General features: G+C 38.4%; 1 protein-coding gene across 10 annotated transcripts in view; it reads right to left on the reverse strand.

Annotated features, from left to right (window-relative positions):
• The window catches only part of SATB1 (SATB homeobox 1), a 92,463-nt gene that overhangs the window by 33,417 nt on the left and 38,337 nt on the right, over nucleotides 1–20,709 (reverse strand). For all 10 annotated transcript variants that reach the window (XM_061351059.1, XM_061351065.1, XM_061351060.1 and 7 more), the window contains 3 exons: nucleotides 12,895–13,006; nucleotides 9,740–10,194; nucleotides 1,656–1,868 (listed from right to left, as the gene is read on the reverse strand). In XM_061351059.1, the coding sequence (XP_061207043.1) occupies nucleotides 1,656–1,868; nucleotides 9,740–10,194; nucleotides 12,895–13,006 (780 nt within the window). The remainder of the gene's footprint in view (nucleotides 1–1,655; nucleotides 1,869–9,739; nucleotides 10,195–12,894; nucleotides 13,007–20,709) is intronic.

Here is a 20,709-nt window from a genome sequence, read left to right on the forward strand (position 1 = left end):
CTCACTTTCTTTCTGACTGCCAGGGATTTATACAGTTTAAAGTGTGAATTAAAACCAATACAAGGACTACCTCTGACTTGACATCCTTCTGGAAGGTCCTGTAATTAACTCTGTTCTTTAGCTGTGAAATTGCCCAAGACCACTTGAGACAGACTGAGACATTACCTTGGTAGAAAGAGATAAGTTAAGAAGGAGGGTTAGCCTTTGCTCTGAATTACCTGGGCTGTGGGAGCAGGTACAGATATTAAAACAAACTCCAATGTTATTTTAAACACAGTTATCTATATTTAACTATTTCCCACTAAAGCATTACTATGTAAATAGATTCTCATCCTTTACCTTGAAGAGTATCTATAGGGTATTTCACAGACCAAACTTAGTTAATGATAACAAAACTGGACCATTAATTTTAGACAGTCTGTTCTTTCTGCTAAGAATTTCTTTTCATGAAAAGTACTGCAGCAGGTCAAACTGATCTGTCCTCATTTTGTTACAATTCTGTTACTCATTACTTTAGTGTGGTCTTTAGTATCCATTAGGTGCAGGAAAATTAGAAAAATAATCTTGAGGAATTTATAGCATTGAGAACGAGTACAGCAGAGAGTCATAAGCACAAGCCTAAGCCTGGTTAGTAAAAAACTGCTGTGTTTATGTACTCAAACATCACAAAACTCCCACAACCCCAAAGCCTTGCTCTGTATAGCAAATCCAGACTGTGTATACACCATGATTCCCACACATATGCAGATCAGTCTGTTTTCTCCTTGCATAGGTACAATCTTGAGCCACATCAATGCAAAGTATTTCAGAAAAGACAGGTTCTTGGAGTGTTCACTCACAACCGTGTTTTTTCTTTGTAGAAATCCTATGCATTCCTACAGCTCACACATGTATTCCTCATGCACCCTAAAATCATCATTAGAGTTTCCTTGATAGACACAAGGACTACACCACTGAATTTCTGGATACCACTAGACCAAACTTCATCACTGTGAGAGAATTAAACCAATAGCCCCACTGGATTTTACAGAAATCAATAGGAGTTTCATTTGAACAAGTACTAAATGAAGCTTTAAAAACCATATCCATATCTTTCAAGAGTGATGGATATAGCAAGTCCGTTATGTTACCCAGTGGTCAGTAGCTCAACCTGGTAAAAGAGTGCCCAGCATTTTGGGATGGAGTCTTCTTTCTCCATCCTGTTAGTTTTACCTGTTCATTTTCTGGAAGATAATTTTAAAGACAATATGATGTATTCATACTTCTGCTTTCATTTCCACTCAATTTAGTGGTCCAAATCCTTCAACATCGCTATTTGAACTTCTAACATTAAAAACAACACCTGAGAATTACAGATTAAAAAAGACAGCTAAAAGCCAGAATCTTAAATAATTAAATAAAATGAACAAAAAACTCTGTAGGAGCTGTAACGGATAGAATTTATCTTAAAACTAGAAAACAGGTAGTAATAAACTGCTGCTATCACCCATTATACTTCTTAAATGTAATTTGTGATATGGACTGCAAATAATGATTCCTCAAGCATTAAAAACATGCCAACAGGAAATACTTTCTTCTTTGTAAGAAAGGTATCACCCAGCAGGACAGCAGAAAAACACAAAGAGCAAATCTCAGGGACAGAGAGAGCGGTTTACTTGTGGAGGCCGGCTAGGTGGTGTGCTTATGAGAGGTGCAGGGCCCATTGCGGAGGCTGCATTCAAGCTCCTTTCCCTTTCGTCCTGGTAAATTCGATCTCGTTCAGCTTCTGGCAGCTGCAAGAAGTTCTGCATAGCCCGAAGGTTTACCAGCAAGGACTGCGAGGCAGTCTTGGGATCCTCTTCCTTTCGGAGGATTTCTGAGAGCAAGCCCTGTAGGGAGGGGAGAAAAAAAAATGCTAGAGAGTTAGCCTAGGTGAGCGCCTGTAAAACTGTCCTCTCCAAAGCCACTGCTTATCCATCCTCTTTCTTCTTTCCACTGGGCTGAGAATGAGAGCAGCGAATACACTATTCACTCCACAGAGGAATATATTAATGGCATTTTAGGTAGCGAGAAGAGAGCCTCAATTGTACCCTTAATTTTATTAAGCATCTGTTTTACATACAACATAAATTGGATCTGCCTAATAGGTCTCCTTCTTTCTACTGGCTTAACTTGCCATGAAATCTTTCACAGTCGACAGACAATCACAAGACATTAAGAATAAGTGAAATACAGATAGTCCAGAGGCATGACACTGGGGCGTTCTCAGGCTTCCCAGACAAAACGTATAGCCAACCTAAAAAAAAATGGCTTTGCACATTTCTAGCAACTTAAACAGCTCTTTGAAAGGAAGTGATATTTCACAACTAATCTGAGATGATAAACTGGAAATGTTTCTAAAGTACTGCTTAACTGACTCAGGTCCATGTGCTTTTACAAGTCAATATTTGTTCTGAGAGTTGTTTTGTTCTGAGAGTTGTACGCTGGAGTTTAACAAGAAGTTAGGAAACTCGCTGTTGAATGCTCCCTTATCCTTCACCCTCCTCCTCCTCCCACCTCCTCTTTTCCCCAGAACAGCCCTAATTCTCACTCACCCCATTGCCTGGGCTATTTATCTGAACACCTGCCATGCAGGTCCCTTTTCCTAATTCCATTCCTAATTTCGAAAATCAACTTTTGTCCTTTGACCACGTTCAAAGTCCAGCAAGGACAGATAAAAGCAAGCACTGGGAAATTAGAGAAAAGCAGCACACAAGGCATCTGTATAGCAATGTCAGAGATGGGCAGGCTGCAGGCAACAGCATGCCGCCAGTGGCTTGTACAGACCACATCAGGTTTCCTACACAGTCATTTTGCTTGGTTCTCAGCAATGGAGCAGGCTTGGCCATCTGGGACTATTCTTCCTCCCTCCTCTTTTCTGGTGTCCAGAAAAAGACTTAGAAGGCAAATAAATGAATTACAGACAAAAGTGGCATTTGGGTGGAGGATAAGTTCTAAAATTTTTCTTAATAATTAGTCTAATAATAAACTTACTTACTAGCAAATATGGAAATTAAATTCTTGTCTGATGTTTATTTTTTTTTTTGCTACTTCTAAGTACTCAAATACACAGTTACTGCTGTTTGTCAGCCATTGGGTTACATGACATCCTCCAAGAGAGGCAAAGCTGGCTGCAGAGCATAGGATGTTACAGAATAGTTTAGGTTGGAAAAGACCTTTAAGATCAGGTCCAACCATTAACCAAGAACTGCCAAGTCCACCACTAAACCATGTCTCTCAGTGCCACATTTACGCATCTTTTAAATACCTCCAGTGATGGTGGCTCAACCACTTCCCTGGGCAGTGAGTTCCAATGCTTGACAGCCCTTTCCAGGAAGAATTTTGTCCTAATAGCCAATCTAAACCTTCCATGGTGCAACTTGAGGGCATTTCCTCTTCACCTATTGAAACAGTACCTTGGGAGGAGACTGGCACCCACCTTGCTACAACCTCTTTTCGGGTAGTTGTAAACACATGTGATTTCTGACTGCTACTGTGCTGAAAACAACCAGGACTAAAAAGGAGAAAGAGAAACTAAACTCAAGTGGACTGGCAGGAAAAGAGGCTCTTTACTAATAGTCAGCCAACCAGCCCAGTGGCAGCCACAGCAAACATACTTGAAAAATACTTCAGCCCATAATAGAAAATATTTGCTTGTATAAGTCCTTCCGACACAGTGGGCAGCTAAAAAAAGAGTAGAAAAGGCTGTTTTTCTTGTATAACTTTTTTCCCCTCAGTGAAATAAGTAAACAAAGAAAATAGGTTTTTGGATTTTTCCTGTATTTGTCAGTATAATCGTTGCTGCAGGACACCTCTTGGTGATTAGAAATGCCATTAAGCATTCATCCCCCTCTCCTTCCCCCATCACTGCCATGAGCTAGAAGCAGAGGAGACAACACAGATGCAGAGAGAGGAGAGGAGATGAGAGAGCAGGGAGAAGGCAAGGAGAAGGTGTTTGCTTCTAGGAGCTTTGAACCTAAAGGTCAGAATATGTGAGGAAACAATATGAAACATAAGGTGTAGTACCAGTCGCAGGCAAAGTCTTAAAATACAGTTTCCCTGCTTCAAATATTGCTTCCTTGCACTGCTTCAATTTTCTGAGAACAAAACTTCAGCTAAAGTTTGTTGGACAAGATGTAAAATAGAAAAACCCTAGAAAGAAAACATCAACTCTCACATCTTGCCCCATGCTGACATGCAGAGATTTACTGTTCATTTTACCAGGCTTGAACGGGTTTGCCAAAATACAGGTCTTTGTGTGATCTCCTGGTATTGTACCTCAGGTTGAATAAAAGCTAAATGTTTTGCAGAGAAATTATCAATACTGTTAGGCTCAGGGTCCTCACTGTTCCTCCAATGTGTTATTTCCTCACTGGAAATTAATTTTCTTAAAATGTTACCAGATCCCATTGAAAAAAAAAAAAGAAAGTTTATGTGTCACCACAAGTATAATTCATTACTAATTGCACAAAAATGTTCAATAAAAATTATCAGGGCTTTCAAAAGCTAATTATGAATTCTTTAAAAATTGAGATAAATGAAAGTGTATTCCAGTATGAACAAAAACACTGCCTGTCTGGCCCCTGGTTTGTCCCCTCTTTGAAGGTAATCACTGATTCAAATAGATTTTATCAGTCTGATAGAACTTCAAGGCTCTCAGAAGACATTTGCCCAAAACATGCAGAACATCCCTGAATGCTATTCCTCCCCTTTGCAGCGTGCTCCCATCCGATGTCCAGGTGGAAGATTATTCACAAGCTCCACCCATCAGTCTGGATCCCTGCCAAGTAAGTTATAAGCAGACACATTTATCTATGTCGCTTAGTAGCAAGAGGAGAGCTGTCATGATAGTGTAATAGCACCTTTTTACCTTTTATTCAATAGTGATACGGATAGCGTGCTTTTTCTTAAATTACACTACGAAGAATTATATGAATACAGTGGCAATTTCTGTTATACTTAAGCAGGCAAATTTCTCTCTACCACATAATTTACAGAACTCAAATTCAATAAAACATTACATGATGGTCCATTACTGTTATCAATTTTGAATAATCCATCTTCATTTTTCATTTTACTGGAAAATAAAGTGTGCCAAAGACAAAGTGGAAGGGAAAAAAAAAAAAAGTGCCTGAGAAGGTGGTTTGTGTAAACTTGGATTTTGTTTTAAAATTACACAGAGCCATTTATTGCATCCAAGCGTTCTCCCTCGAAATAGCAATTGCCCAGAATTGGTATTAGCACAGTCCTAAATACACAGAAGTTTTCACATACGAGAAAAGGCATCATATCCCAGCAGCTAATATTTTAAACAAGCATAGGGGTGAAGCAGAAAAGAGGGTTAGAGAAAAGGTATATGGCAGAAACAGAGAAGTACCCCAAACCCTTGAGATTAAAAACTGTCACTGGTGGGAAGAAGAAAAATTACAACAGCCAGGTATGGCAAAAGCACTCCCTCTCCTTTCGCAAAGATGGAGCCAAGAGGTCACCTCTATACAGCAGTGCCTGGGTTCATGCAGTGTTATGCTTGAAAGTGTACACAGACATGGGCAGCCCAGAGTTACAGTTCCAACCACAACCACGACTAACACAATTCCTTGCTCGCACAGCACATACATGTTAGCCTGCCATGCACCAGGAATAAGCTACACCTCCAAGTCAAACATCAGCCTTGCTTGTGGGAATCCAAGCTTTCCATTTCCTGACTCATGTTTACATTTACAAACACACAACAGAAATGTAAAGGAGTTTGTTTATTTGTTTAGGGCTCCGAAGGTGGTTCAGCCTATGCTCCACTTCAGCTCTCCCAAAAAGAACAAACAGAGTAGAGAACCTTCCAGTTTGACTGCAAATCTGCAGGGGCAGGCTGAGCCTCTCTGCTAATGGGAGGCTGTGGCCGAAGCTGGTGTGGGGCGCCATGCTTTGAGGGCTGCACCATCACCCCTGTGGCTACTTGGTGCCACCGGATCCAGCAAGTGGATTACAAATGCCATTTTCTGGCCAGCAAAGTGCAGGAAAATACTCTTTCGAAAGAGCAGAGATGTCTGCGCTGACATCCACTGGAAAAATTATTGCGCATTCAGTCAAACAGCAACTGAAACACAATAGGATCAATTTACCAAAATTACCCTAGCTAACATAGAGACCAACAGACACATTTGGTGAGCCACAACTGGTAGCCACGCTTGAGGTGAAACTCGGATCTGCCAGCACAAATCCTGACTCAACAAACTTTTCCATGGTGCATTACAAAGAGGGATGAGAGGAGTCAATCAGTTTCCTTGCAGCCAGTGAGCTGGAATCGCAACTGCTGAAAGACAAAACTTCAGAACCGTCTGCACTCTGAGGCCTTCTTAGAAGGATCACTGTAAAATTTCTTATGGGGAGAGGTGCTCCATCATCCAAATCTGCTTTTGCTTCTACAACCGTTCTATTGTGCCTGTGTAGATGTTAGTTTTCATTCAAGTCATAGCTATCTGGACTCCTCTGATTAAACTTAGCAAAGCACTCCCTGAGAACGACACAGTTTTGAAACTACAATTTTGAAATTAAGAGTAGGAGGGATGCTATCCAAGAGGATATTAAGGACACTGTTTCAATTTTACAAGGTGTGTCTGAGAGTTTTTTCTGCCTCATAAGTAGATGATAATTTAAAAAAACACAACAAACCACAAAACAAAAAACAACCCCCCCAAAAAATAAATCCCCCCAAAAGACATCCTATTTTTCAGAAGTAATTTTACCAAATTCTTTCATTTGAGCTGGGAAGAGGTACAAATATTTCTAGTCAATTTTTGCTATTTTTGCTCCCAAATCAAAAATTCTTGAAAATCATGGCCAAGTGTTCAACTTCCATACTAAACTTGTAAAACCCACCCTTCCCATCTAAAACCACCACCAAATTCTGTATTCATATTGTAGAGCACAAGTCTTAAAACAAGATGTGTCAACATGGTCAGTCAACTCCACTAAAGTCCATTCTTACATTAAGCTGAACTACTCTATCACTCACTTCCTTCCTTAACTTTTACACTGAAAGCAGATCTCCCCCCTCATCCGAGACCGTATCTCAACATTGGAGATTTTTTGTGCAGAACTCCTAACCAATTTCAGTGAGATCTTCTACCTTTAGAAACTGATGGCACAATATGGTCCCTGGATGCAGCTCAAATATGCTTATGACAGTTTCAAAAATGTCAGTGGTAAGCCTGAGTTAGCTTTTTATCTCAGAAAACAGTAGATGAATTTAAACAAGCACTTTCACCTGCTCTAGCCAAAAAGGAAAAAGAAAAAAGACAAAGGATATTACATCAATATTAGAAAATAACATCTAAATAGCATCAGCTATAAAAGTGCTGCCCTAATTTTAATTAAACATGACGTATCCTTGAATGAGCTCTGGTGAATTCACAAGTACAGCAAGCAGAACAAATGTACATATTTTCATGTTAAGAATCACAGGTATCTCTACTTGTGTTTATGCTTGGACATTAACTGTTACTGTTGGTAAAATGAATAATTTTCAGTTTTGCAAAGGTGAAATGTGCTACAACAAACTACTCTGGATTTCCGTGGGGCTTCACTTCATATGAAAAATATACTGAGATATTTCTTGGCAACAATAAGGCTAATATTTTTTAGGCTCTTAGTATTTTTCCTGTTCTCTACATTTGCCACAATACATAACATAAACTTACATAGCTATCTGCAAATATTAATTTGATTAGCTAACACAATTTGTAGGACACAGAGATACTATTCTGTTTTGTTGAGTAGATTTGATTGAAATTTGCCCAAATATGTTACGTATCTATTTCATATGTCCTCACGGGCTTTGTTTTCAATGTTCATTTTGGGGCTTCCTCACAGTTTTGGGTCACTTTGAACACGTTTTACCAAGCTGGCTAACCACAACATCTGTGAAAGGCTTCAACAATATTTAATAATGAAAAGAAATAAAATAAATAAATAATCATTAAAAAAAAGAAATCAGGAATGAGTATTTGCATTAGAAATCTGGTTCTACGCTTGCATTCATCACATCTCAAGAGCATCTTCTCATACTGTGCCGTATAAATTCAATGTCCAGTCAGAACCAATCATGCTTTTATTCAGGTAACAAATATTGCGCTCACGCACAAATGATAGATCAAAAGCTGTAAGAAAAGCTAGCTGACAAAGAAAGAACAAATTGTACTTTGGAGGGGGAAGAAAGTTGAGGGAAAACAAGATGCCTTTAGGCAAGTCTGAGAAACAAGTAAATATTTAATAAACTATTTATTTTCTGAATTATTTGCTTGACTTTTTGTCCAAGTAAGATGGTAGCTGCAAACCACTGTGACTTGAAGCTACTATTACCAATTCAATACTTTGTATTGTCAATAGCTAAAATATTAAACACTCTATTAAACAAAATTCTATGTCATTTTTTTGTAAAAATAAGAACTAAAATTGCCTGGACCTAACTTACACAAGCAACCTTTGCATGAGTTCATGTATCCCATGAAATTCTGTATGAGAGACCCAGATCTTGAAAACCTCTGCTGCTAAAAGGAAAGACATACACACACATAGCTCTACAGAGAATTCACACAATGACTCTACTTTCTCTTAGCTAAAGGAGGATGTAGAAATTTTTAAGGCAATAATAATTCAAAACACTTACAAATGACATGCTGACTCAAACCTGGTACCAGTGCATTTGAAATGGAATTTTTATTATCTAAGCTATGCAGAAAAACACATCAACATTTCAAGAGAAGCCCAAATTATGATATTTTTTTTTTACTGTATTCTATAATGGACAAATACTTGTTCCTTAGGTTAAAAAATGTGGAATCCAAAGCAAATTTACCTACATCTTTTTTTAAAGTATTTTCTGTACAAAAAATATTGTATTTTATTTTCTATTATAACAGATTTCTAAATTTTAAGATATTATTATTATTTGTATTGGATATACTGACATTTCTTCCATAATTTCTGCTTGATTAAATTCCGTGCAACATGGCATTAAGTTAAATTCATAGAGCAGAATAAATTATAACAGGGTTAGCTTCTAAAACAGGTGTAAAAAATAACACATTTTAGTGTTACTTATCAGCTTTGCTAGGGCTAGCTAGCTTTTTCTGCATTGAAGAGCTGAAGTATATGTTCTGACGTGGACATCAGCAATCTCAGCAACTACTGTTTTTGCAACAAACTACAAAAATACATGTAGAGTAGATGATCTAAAAATAAAGCTTTTAATTTTTAATCCTTTCAGGAGCCTGAAAAGATGTTATTAGGACTTTCCCTAAAATAAAAAGAATAAAAGACCATCTCCAGTATACCTGTAAAAGAAGACAGATTGCTCAGTGCATGAATGTGGTCAGTATACCTTTGCAACACAAAAGGCAATCTGTTGGGTGACTTTGTGAATGGTTCTGCATAGAGCTGTTCATTTCCTTTCCAGGGAAGATTCACCTATTCGTAAACCATCACAGCTGGAATGGAACCAAGGTGTCTATAAGAACAGTGGGTATTTCCACAACTAGTCACTGAAGATTTCTGTACTGTACCAACATGGGCACTGGTCCTGCAAGGAAGTGTGGTTCCTTCACAGGAGCTAAGTGACAAGGCATAAATGAGGAGAGACTTAAATGATGATAATTACAAAACAGAGAGAGAAAGAAGGGACTCTTAGATTAAAGAAAAAAAGAAAGAGAAAAAGATGACTGACCTGAGTTCGGTTAAAAGCCACACGTGCAAATACTGCCTGTGAGATTCCTGCTCGTTTCAGTTCATCACGGACCCACTGGTAGATTTCGGAAGACACCTCTGTGTTTGTTGAGACCTGCTGCTCCAACGGCTTGTTCATGGATCTACTGACAGGAGGAGGGTGGTTCAAGTACTGTTGGTTTAAGGACTGCTGGGCTAGAAGTCTGTTCACTGCATACTGCTGATTCAGCAACTGGGCCATTACCAGCTGCTGATTTACCAGCTGAGGGCTAATGGGAGTAGATACAAGTCCAGGGTGCAGGTTTGGAAGCGGGGTCCGAACTGATGGTTGACTACCATGAGAAAGCTGAACAGGGGATGGAGGCTGTTCGGCTGTGTTCCCTGGGACCGGCTGCTGACCGAAGTTGACATGGTTGGCACCTTGCTGGGATAGTTCAGAAAGGCTATCCATCTCAACTACAGTGGAAGAAAAACATTGAAAAAGCCAACATAAGACTGAAAATCACAAACTTCATGCTCTTCCTGCTAACACAAATAAACAAATATAAAATGGCACACTCAGGTTCATGCTTCCCGTACTCTCCAGCATAGATTAGCAGGCACGTAACATCACTGTTGCTGCTATTTGCCTTCACAATTCACCTACAAATAATGGTATAGTGAATATTAAAAAAAAACCCAAACCAAAAACCAAAACAACTAACCAAACAAAAAACCCAACAAACTGGTCATCATTATCACTGGGCCCTTGGAGGAACCAGAAGAACATCAAAGGCAAAACCACTCCTTTGCTTTATGTGCTGGAAACCACACAAGGCAAAGGAGTAACTTCCTGAGAGTTTTGCAAAGGCACAATGCAACTAAACCACAAATGTGCAGCTGCAGAGCACATCCCCACAGTGGCAGATGCAAGGGACTTCAGACATGGCAATAAGCAACTAGAGAGGGGGCAAAGACACAGGAAACCACTCTCTGTGCTGTAGAAGATGCAGGTGAAATGGTCAGTGCAACTGCGCAAAGAGTAGGGGGACTGTTGCAGGAAAGCACACCCTGACTAAAGAGGAAAAGAAGCCCTTGGTGACTGGTTCTGTTCTTCCTGTGGTGTCCCCCACCATGACATCTGCAGTTCCCAGCCACTGGACTGTAATAAGCAGGGTGGGGGTGTGGACCTCCCCATGCTCTGCTAATTTCTAGATGCTGCATCAATTGTATGGGACTGCTAGGAACTAGTATAATTTATGTAAATTACACAGATGGGCTGCTTTATCTTGCAACCATGTATGCATGGGTTTTTTCAGTGACTTGCAACATGGTTGAATTTTTTTCTTGTATTAACTCATCTGCCTTGACACACCCTCCTTTTTAATTAACAACACAGTTTTTTAAACTACAAGAGTTCTTACAGAATCCCTCTTGCGCTTGATAAGACAATATAAATGAGTCCAGGCTGATGTAAAGGACTTGCCTTTTTATCAATGTATGGCACTTTATAATTTTAAACAATCTCAGTTCTAGAGCTTTGGCAATGCTGGTCTGCAAATAGCCTTAAGAAAGCGTGCTGTATTTACAAACCAAAATGCCAGCATCTTCACAAAAGTGTTAGAGTGATTTTTTTCTTATAGTAAAACATATTTCTAAAAAAATAAAGGCAATGTCTGAGCATTTCAACAGTAATTATGATCTTCTCTAACAGTCATTCAGTGCAAGACCACCTTTTCGTCAACAGGGATGAGAGCCAACAGAAGAAATCAGCACCTGGATTCCCACCCGCAGCCTTGGTTCCCCCTCTGGCCTGTCATGGGTGGAAATTAACAAATAAAAATCAAGCCAGTTGTTCTGCAGAGAGGTTTGGTGTCCATAGCGTGGATCAGTCCCTCAGTACAGCATCAGCTGCTCCTCATCCATATGGCTTTGGGGGCAGTTCTGCCTCTCACCCCAGCATTAGGTTACAGAGAAAAACTCACCCCTATATATGTTTCCCATGCACTGACTTCACTGTCCCCCAAGGAATGGGTGATCAACTAGTCCTGGAAGGTCAGGTGAGGAAAACTTTGAAGAGTTGCGCAGTGCAGGAGCATTGCCACCATGGAGGTGGGAGAGCCTGCGGTGGAAAGGTCACCCTCCCATGCAGGTGGCTCAGCTGCCTTGCACACAGACCACAGGAAACCAAGTGAAATCTTACCACCGACTCTGGTGGTCTTGGAACAAGGATTTGGTGTTGCACAGAAAGTACAAAGTAAATAACAGAAAGAAGCTGACTTTTTTTCACTAGTGGAAAGTGAAGATCAACCCAAGTGGGCCATTCACTTGGAATAGTAATTCAAGCAATTATCACAAAAGTGATGCATTGTCTTCATTACAGCCTTAAGCTATAAAAGGCAAGGAACACGTTTTGGTAGACAAATTATTTTGCTTCAAATACTGAAAGCCAAGTCAAGCTCAAAATTCAATCCAAATTGAGGTCCCATTTCTTCATTCTGTTGAAAACTATGGAGAAATTTTCTGACACAAAATGTTCAAAATCATGTTAACAGGTTTAAGAAATAATTCTAAAAATGGGAAAACACAGACAGATAAAAGGTATTACAGAATTAATATGTCCCAGTGATGGATTTTTTCTCTCCAGGAATTTAGTTGTGCTTACTACAACAAGCAAACAATTGTCACAAGAACTATTTGTTTAAAATGAATTGAAATCAGGGTCCCAAAGTTAGAGAAAGATGTGAATTTATAAAATTATAGCATTCTTGTTGGAAGGCAGCAATAGCTATAGAAGCCTGTTTCTTTAAATATACATTAGCCAGAGCAAGGAAAAAGACACATACATTAAGAAAATCAGTCCATCACAGTTCCAGGAACAGGTTTTTAAACTATTATTCTGGGCAGTAGAAGATGTCTAGATTTACAGAATGACAGCTTTACATCTCTGGCAACCCAAGTCAAGTTTGTCTGTTTCAATAGCAAATATTTATTTAAATTAATTGTTCCACTATATATATATATATATATATATATATACGTTCTACATCTACTCATCAAAAGCATCCTAAACTTACCGTGAAGGGACCTGGCTTCTTACATGACTGTGACAGACCTCGATGTGACACATAATGGTATGTACCCACCACTGTGGCAGAAATGATTTTTTTTGCTTACCCATCATATCTTTTGCCTTCTTGAAATGTTTATACCACCTTCCAAATTCCTGACATTTTGCTGCTGAGACATTTGCATAGTAAGTGCTGTTCACAATGGAAGAAATCATACTCTGTGTGAAAAGGGGAGAAGAAAAAAAAAACCTGTAATACAGAGCAGTAAAGTCAAAGCACAAGTTATTTCAATTGTTGAAACCATTATATTTTTAGAGTTTGAGAACCATATTGCATGTTTAATCCTATCATCTAAAGGCTTTCAAAAAACTCATTAATTGAGCATAAAACCAAACCAAGGTATATAGTAAATGAGCGGGAAAAAAAACCCAACCAGATGTACTAAGGGAAGAACAAAGTTATTGACCAAGAAACATCAAGCAATGGGATGGGCACTGGATGGAAGAGGCTAATCTTTTAAGCGCATTTTGTCTGTACTATTTCTGCTTTTAAATTTGATTGACCCTTCATGTACCCACACAAGTTTACAGGCATACACTGACTCCAAAAATGCAGGCAATGCCTCAAGTTGCCCATGCCCACTCCCTTTGTGCTACTTATCATAGGGCAGACCCCAGAAAGCCATAGGATAAAAAGTTACCTGAATCACCTATTGGTAGGATAAAAAAAGGGGTGTTGTAATAGAATAAAACATGTATACAACAACTCATAAAGAATCCAGACTTGCTTTTCCTGAACAGGGTATTTTAAGTGATTTGCAGAAACAGGCTTATGAAAAGCTCTTATTGTCATGTTGTCGTGGTTTAAGCTAATTCTGTAACTGAATATTAGCTGTAAAATAGACCAAAGGATGATAGAAATGATTTTTTTTTCTCAAAGGTTCTCGAGATATCAGATAGCTACAGTGAGAAATTTACCTTCTGCTCAGTTTTGACCAATTTTAAAATAGTGGAATTTACAATGCATAAAACTTTCAGTTCCAGTACATTCTTGTACAAAATCAAGTAAGACTAAGGCTTGCAAAATGATATAATGCTCCAACTTGAAAATTATATTCAGTATATCATGTATGAAAAATAAAATTAGCAAATGTATTTTCAATAGACTGAACTTGGCCACACTTTAGATTTCTATGTGGAAAGTAGTTACTTTTAGCTTAACTACAGGAATTGTCCAGCATACTGAGGAAACAATGAGAGTCAAGGAGACAAAGCCCTGATTATTATGTTTCTTCACCATTCAGCATGTAACATTTAGCTATATTTGTGCTGTCGTAAAATCAATCAAGCATCAACCTTTTGTTATACAAACTGCATAACTCCTGAAAGAAAGAGTTTGGAGTAAAAATGCAGTAAGTATTACTGTTAAGTCTTCTTTTATAAGGCTAGTTCCGCTTCTGAGTAAAAGTATCTTGATTATTGATCTTAGTGAAGTTCATTATAGCCATTTTCTAACGCATTACTCAGTAACAAGCTATTTGTGGAGGCTTAGAACTGCTAGAGTGAGGCAGTATTATTTATGCCAAATGTGGATACCGTCTACTCTACAGGCAGCTATTTTAATGTTTCTCTGAATCACCAAAATTCTTACCATTCCTTGATATTAATCTGGCATTTCTGAAATTAGCTAGAAGCCTTTTGTCAGTGGTAGGAAAGGAGAATGAAATCTTAATAGACTACGGCAGCTCTAGCCTCAATGACCTAAACCAAGCTCAGCTGAACCCAATTTCAATTTCCAGTATAATGGCAGTATCATTAATGTCTAATACTTACAAAATTATTGTTTAAGCTCTTTTACAGATTAAACCATTTTAAACATGGGCACGTGATACATAAATCCTGTAGATCTGAACTGGTGAATTATATGAATGCACAGTTGCTCTACATGCAAAACCTGCAGATCTGCATGTGCAAAATGGGGAGCTGCATTTGTAATGGGCCACCATCCCATACTAGTCTGTGCATATTTTGAGGATGCCACTTAGGCTTCAAGGTGGTTTTCTCTCATTTTACTTTGCCCCTTTCAGATGTCTTCTCCTGCCCAAATAACTTCAGTGAGTATGAAAACATGTATATCAATAATAATTTTAGTAAATTACCAATTATTGATGAAGATCTGTCTAGGATTTCCTAATCCTCCTTTCCATGTCATTTTACAAAGAATATATGGCAATGACATGGCAGTTTGTGACATCCTCTTCTTCTTCAGGAATAAAATTAATGCAGTTACTTTATTTTACAACCAAATTTAAGCTGGCCTGCTTAAATAACAGTGCTAGGAACTTCCCCTTCTTTGACACAATGTGAATTTCTGACTGATGGCTAACACCGACATTTTACTCCAGCTCTTCAAAGTAGATAAAAAAAAAAAAATAATACAAATCCCACAGACATTCTCAACACATTTTAAAATGAAAATTATCCTGCATTTTCTTTGAGAACACTTCACGCAAACATTCAAGTGATATTACCTACGCTAAGAATCCTCATCAGGAGGAATCAATGATTTATTTACTAATTCACTGAAGGAAAAATTTTACAAGCCAGATAAAATATTACTACCTTGTTAACTTGGAAAATAACTTGACAACATTGAATTTCATTGTTTCTATGCTTTATTTATTGTCATCAAACTTGCAGTCACATCAGTGCAGAGATGCACTTTGCTACAGAAATTTCTGTATAATTCCTACTGCTGTAGAATTCCTATCTGTTTTAATGGCAATCTACAAATACGAATGTCCATTATGGTTAGGGCCTAAACCTGAAGATTAACCCTATGACTTAGGGGTCTTCAGAGATCCATGATCTAGGCTGGAGAAATGGTGAAATTTTTCTTACTTCCTGGGTCATTACACAAGAGGAGCTCCCCATGTCTTGGCCTACAATTCTCAATAATCAAAATTAAAATTATTGTATTTGAAGAACATCATTTTCAGGTACAACTGAACATAGCCACCCCTTATCTGTAAGGCACAGAGGCAGATGCTTTCGATGTAGATGGATGACAAATACAAACGTATCATACAAATCTTCAAATGCATCACATTCATCATTCATAATCTGTTGGGTTTTTTCACATGTCACAAAAAATATTGATAGAACACAAAACTTGGCCACAGGATTTGCACTCTTAACGTTATTTCCCAGAAGTTTATCCTTGAAAGTAAGTTGCGAGACTTCAAGATCCCAAACTTCTGTCTTTCCCCTCTCTCCATCCCTCCCCCACCCCAACCATGTCACTAGCAGTCCTGTTCTGAGAATCAGGAGATCGCATCTGAAATGGTGCCACCTTCACAGAAATCCCACTATTCTGGAATTATACCATCTGCTGCAGCCCAAGTGCTCTTTTTTTAGCCAAATAAGTTAATTATAATTAGGCATCCAACAACTGTGTGGAGGTAGGGGTAGAATTCGTTCTGAAGTTCAGATGAGGTTCACCCAGCGCAGTTTGAACCAAATCCCATTCTCTCAGGAAGATTAAATACCGGAGATTTGAAAACCAGACACCATCATTTTTCAAAGAAGTTAGGGAATTCCCTGGGGAAATATTTTCAATCTCAACCAGAACTCTTTTCATATGCCCATCAAATAAAACCTGATAAAAAGGTAGAATCAGACACCTTTCGTATTGTGCCAGATTCTAATGCAAGGTGCATCCTACAAGACACAGGAAGGACCCGAGCCTTTTGTGCTGGCTGGTTGGTGCAGCCACCACTGTAGGTGCTACAAAGGAGGCGTTTCTGAGTCATTGACTCTAACACCACTCTCCAATCAGGTGAAGTATTGTCCGATCATCGCTAAAAGTATACTGTTGTCCTTTTTGCAAAACAACAAAAACAATGTTAATCAGGTTAATTCAATCATCTAAACCAAAACTGTTCATGCTTTTCTGCCAAATCAACCAACCACAGCAAAATCTGTTATCAGTGATTGCTCAGCTTCCAGTCAAAAAAGCTTTTAACCCCCACAGTCCCAAAACTTCCCCTAAATAACCTTTAAATTACTTTTATATGGGCAGAATGAGGTTGTTTTCATGCCTCATGAAGGGGTAGTTGGGCTGCAGTATTTACACAGAACAAATACATGCGAACAGACTTAGCACAGAGTAACAGACACAGCAGCTTCCTAAAACAACTCGGCTGAATTAGATATTGGGGATTCCTCTGCAAATGAAACATTTCCCTCAAAAGAAGTATTGTAATCAAAACTTATATAGGCCTTCCAGGTTGTTTAACTAGGAAAAAAATCCTAGCTTTTTCTCAACTCATTCATTGGTGTTTAAGGCTTCAAACCTGCTTGGTGGAAGGGGCAAGGGCTGCAACAACTTATTTACACAATTATCTAAATACGATTAAACAGCTGATGGACAAATATTAAACTGGAAAATGTATAGTCATTTCAGCTTAATGTAATCCTCTTTCTGTAAACACCCAAGATGATTTTTTTTTTCAACCAGAACAGTCCTGACATCTCATAAGCCTAAGGGTGAATAGCAAGAGATTGTTTTTGATAGTTATAAATATTCAAAAGACATGCAGACCATCTGCTTTCATAATACAGGTAAAGCAAGACTGAAATGGTGACTGCTGTATAAAAATGGTTCTTTTAACAAAGTCTTCCTCTCCTCGAAAACTATAAAGACAGATGTCAAAAACTGTTTACACAGGGTAATCAGGAGCGTGCAAAATGTAATATTCCTTTTACACACAGTGCTTGCTAAAGACATTTTTTTTCTTTTTCTTCCCATCTGTGTGTTGCAACACATTTCTACAAGTTAAAAACATTTTTTCAAACAGAGATCTCATGAATACCCAAAAACATGCTATCTGGTTTCTGAATGCTAATTAATTTCAACTAAGGAATCTGATTTTTTTTCTGTAGGAAGGAATGCATGCTTTTGAAATGGAGTACTTCAACAATAACAGACACTGAAAACAGAACACCCCACAAGTTTAATTTTGCACTAGTTTGACATTGGCTATTTTCACAACTGTTTTACATTCAAACCCACATCTGCTAAATCTGGCTGTAAGACAGACAGCAACTATTCTCCTGCTTTTCAAATGAGATTTTATTTATGTTTTACTATTTATCAAGTTTTTCAGTATAAACCCTTGTAACAACATAATGGTTTTGTCAAGCGGTAAGTAGAAGATACCTCATCTTCCAAGCAAAGTATGAACACTGCTGCCCATAAACCCTACAGTCAATTTTCAGAGCTGAGACACTAATCTTGACAGTAACCTTTTAATGTATTATATTAATGGCAGAGAGGCGTTAAGCACCTTTTTTATAATTCTCAATAAAATGAACATTTACTGAACAATCTGTCAAACTACTGGCTCCATTTTTTAAAGCCAAACTTTTAAGGCTCTATTCTATTTTCTCTTCCATGAATCCTCCACTTTACATCCCTAGACACCGGCAGGGTAGCATGTTCCAATGCTACAACCCTTACAGGTCTTTGTGCCTAGGCCTAGTTTGAATAGTGATAAAAGTTGCAGAACAGAACAGAACTTAAAGACTGGGGAGGGGGAGTGTGGGGGAATCTTTTCATAAAGGACAGAGGAACTTTGTTTCCGCCAATCCTAGCCACTATCAGTGCCTTTTGTTTGTGTAGAAATTGCAAGCATCAGTTTTAATACAAGCCATACTCTTAGGAGTGCTCATTTCCGAGGAGGCTTCATATTAACATTTTTCAAATGAGAAGGGAACATTCAAGCCCCAACCGGATAACACAAGATTATCCCCAAATCAAAAGATTTTAGCCTGCCTGAGCCTACGCCAGCCCACGTACTGCAAAAACTCAACCAGGGCAAAATGTTGTTCCTAGTGTTCTGGTATGGCAGAGAATTAGCATCTGCCACTCTGAATAAAAGCAGCCTAAATATATCCAGCCACTAGCTGTTTTTTTGGACAAGGAATCATGAAATGGACAGTTTAATTGCATTTGAAGAATTATGTTAAATTCCTTGGTCCATTACCTTGTAATGCAGTGGAATTTGTCGTCATATGCCCTATAAACATGTAGGATAAGTGACAAACCCACAGATGGACAGAGAAGAAAAAAAAACACTTGTTTGTGCCTTTGGCATTACACTTGGATGGCTATCTGACCTCCATACTGTTGCCAGGTTCAGGAGAAGTAAGGATCTGCACAGCAAATACTGGTCATATAAGTTAAAACTGCCTAAAGGCAGACTTAAAATGACAACACAAGCTTTTCTACCAATATATAGCTGTGTCTTTCCTGCATTCTCCTATCCTTGTAAAGCCTAAATTATCCCCTCCTCCTTTTCTGCCTTTTGCTCTCTTTAAATATTACAAATGTACATATTAATGTAAACATAAAACGTTGAATGTAATGAGGAAACATATAAAACAAAAAGAACCCAAATCATATATGCACAGGTTTATGCATATATAAGAATATACCCCCACACAAGAAGATTCTGAAAATCAGAAATGAAGATTCAGCATCTGAAGGAACTGATCCTTGCACTATTTTTACCATTTTGTAATGTAAATTCCCAGTTGCTGCATGACAGAGCAGCATTCTCCCAATGTTTTCCAAGCATCTCCCACTGATGGATATAAATAAAGCTCAAATAAAAAGCTGCTTCCCAAGATACTAGTCTTGTATCTACAAAGGTTAAAAGCTTAAAAGAGAGAAAGATAGGTAGGTGGGACATGTTAATTCAGATTTGAAGAACTTCATAACTGCTTCACAAGCTTTATGGCATAGTGCTTTAGACTTAAAAAAAGGAAAGAAAAAGGAGTCACAACCTCAACCTGTAAAAGATAAGGAGACATAACACATTTTTGTATTCATTGACAGATGTCCAACATGAATCTTTTTAAGAATACTGATTTTTATTGCACAAAGAAATATTGTAAATGGTGAGTACTTAACATTAAAAGCCCTGGCTAAAGCTCTCCTAAAATCAACCTGGATAAAATATAAAATGCAACAACATGATCAGTATTTAATAAGTTAATTCTCATTTATTTCATGGAATGAAAATGGTCCTATATTTTGAGGGGTGAATTATTAGACCCTAAGATTTTTATTCTGCAAGTGCCTTTGCCAGAAGAGCTCTGAAACCTGAGAGCTCCACAGGGTAAGGAAAGCACTATCCATTTTAGACAGGAATCTGCTTAAAGCTGTTATGAAGTAACTAGATTGCTCTTTTAGCTTGAATTGGGAATGCACGTTTTCAAAGGCTCCCTCCATTGCTCCTACTACAGTGCCCATCACAAACCTATTTTGGGGCATACAGGCAGAATTGCTTCTGGATGAAAACCTAACCCAAAAGCTATGCTCCAAATACAGCTAGACCAGGGCAAAACTACTCCAAGGTATGTTTCATAATGCAGAGATAGGGTCCTCAGCTCCTTTTCCAGGTTGATGCTGCTCCTACATGAGGTAATTCACTATGTGAAGCCTACATGCCTATACTCATCTCTTCTCCTTGGGATGCAAGGAACAAGACTAGAGGAAGCTGACCTCAGCCCCTTTTCCAGGTTGATGCTGCTCCTACAGGAGGCAATTCACTATGTGAAGCCTACATGCCTATACTCATCTCTTCTTGGGATGAAAGGAACAAGACTAGAGGAAGCTGAAGCCCAGGAGGACAATACAGACCATGCACAACGGATATGAATAGGGCAAACCAGTATTTCTTGTACAGAAAAAAATCTGGAGTGAGGCCTTGGAGGTCTCAAAGACTGATCTGGTGATAATCTGCGGTAAGAGACACCTTCAGCCTTCCTCTCAGGTGGACTGCTTTTATTTCCAATTACTCTGTTCCAGGTCAGAGTGCTTCTGACTTGTTTCCTACCTGGAAATGTTAATCCTA

The sequence above is a fragment of the Neopsephotus bourkii genome, unplaced genomic scaffold, assembly GCF_033783945.1.
Source record: "Neopsephotus bourkii isolate Nb327-2 ecotype Australia unplaced genomic scaffold, CSIRO-AGI_Nbou_v1 NB_549, whole genome shotgun sequence".
Lineage (NCBI taxonomy): Eukaryota > Metazoa > Chordata > Aves > Psittaciformes > Psittacidae > Neopsephotus > Neopsephotus bourkii.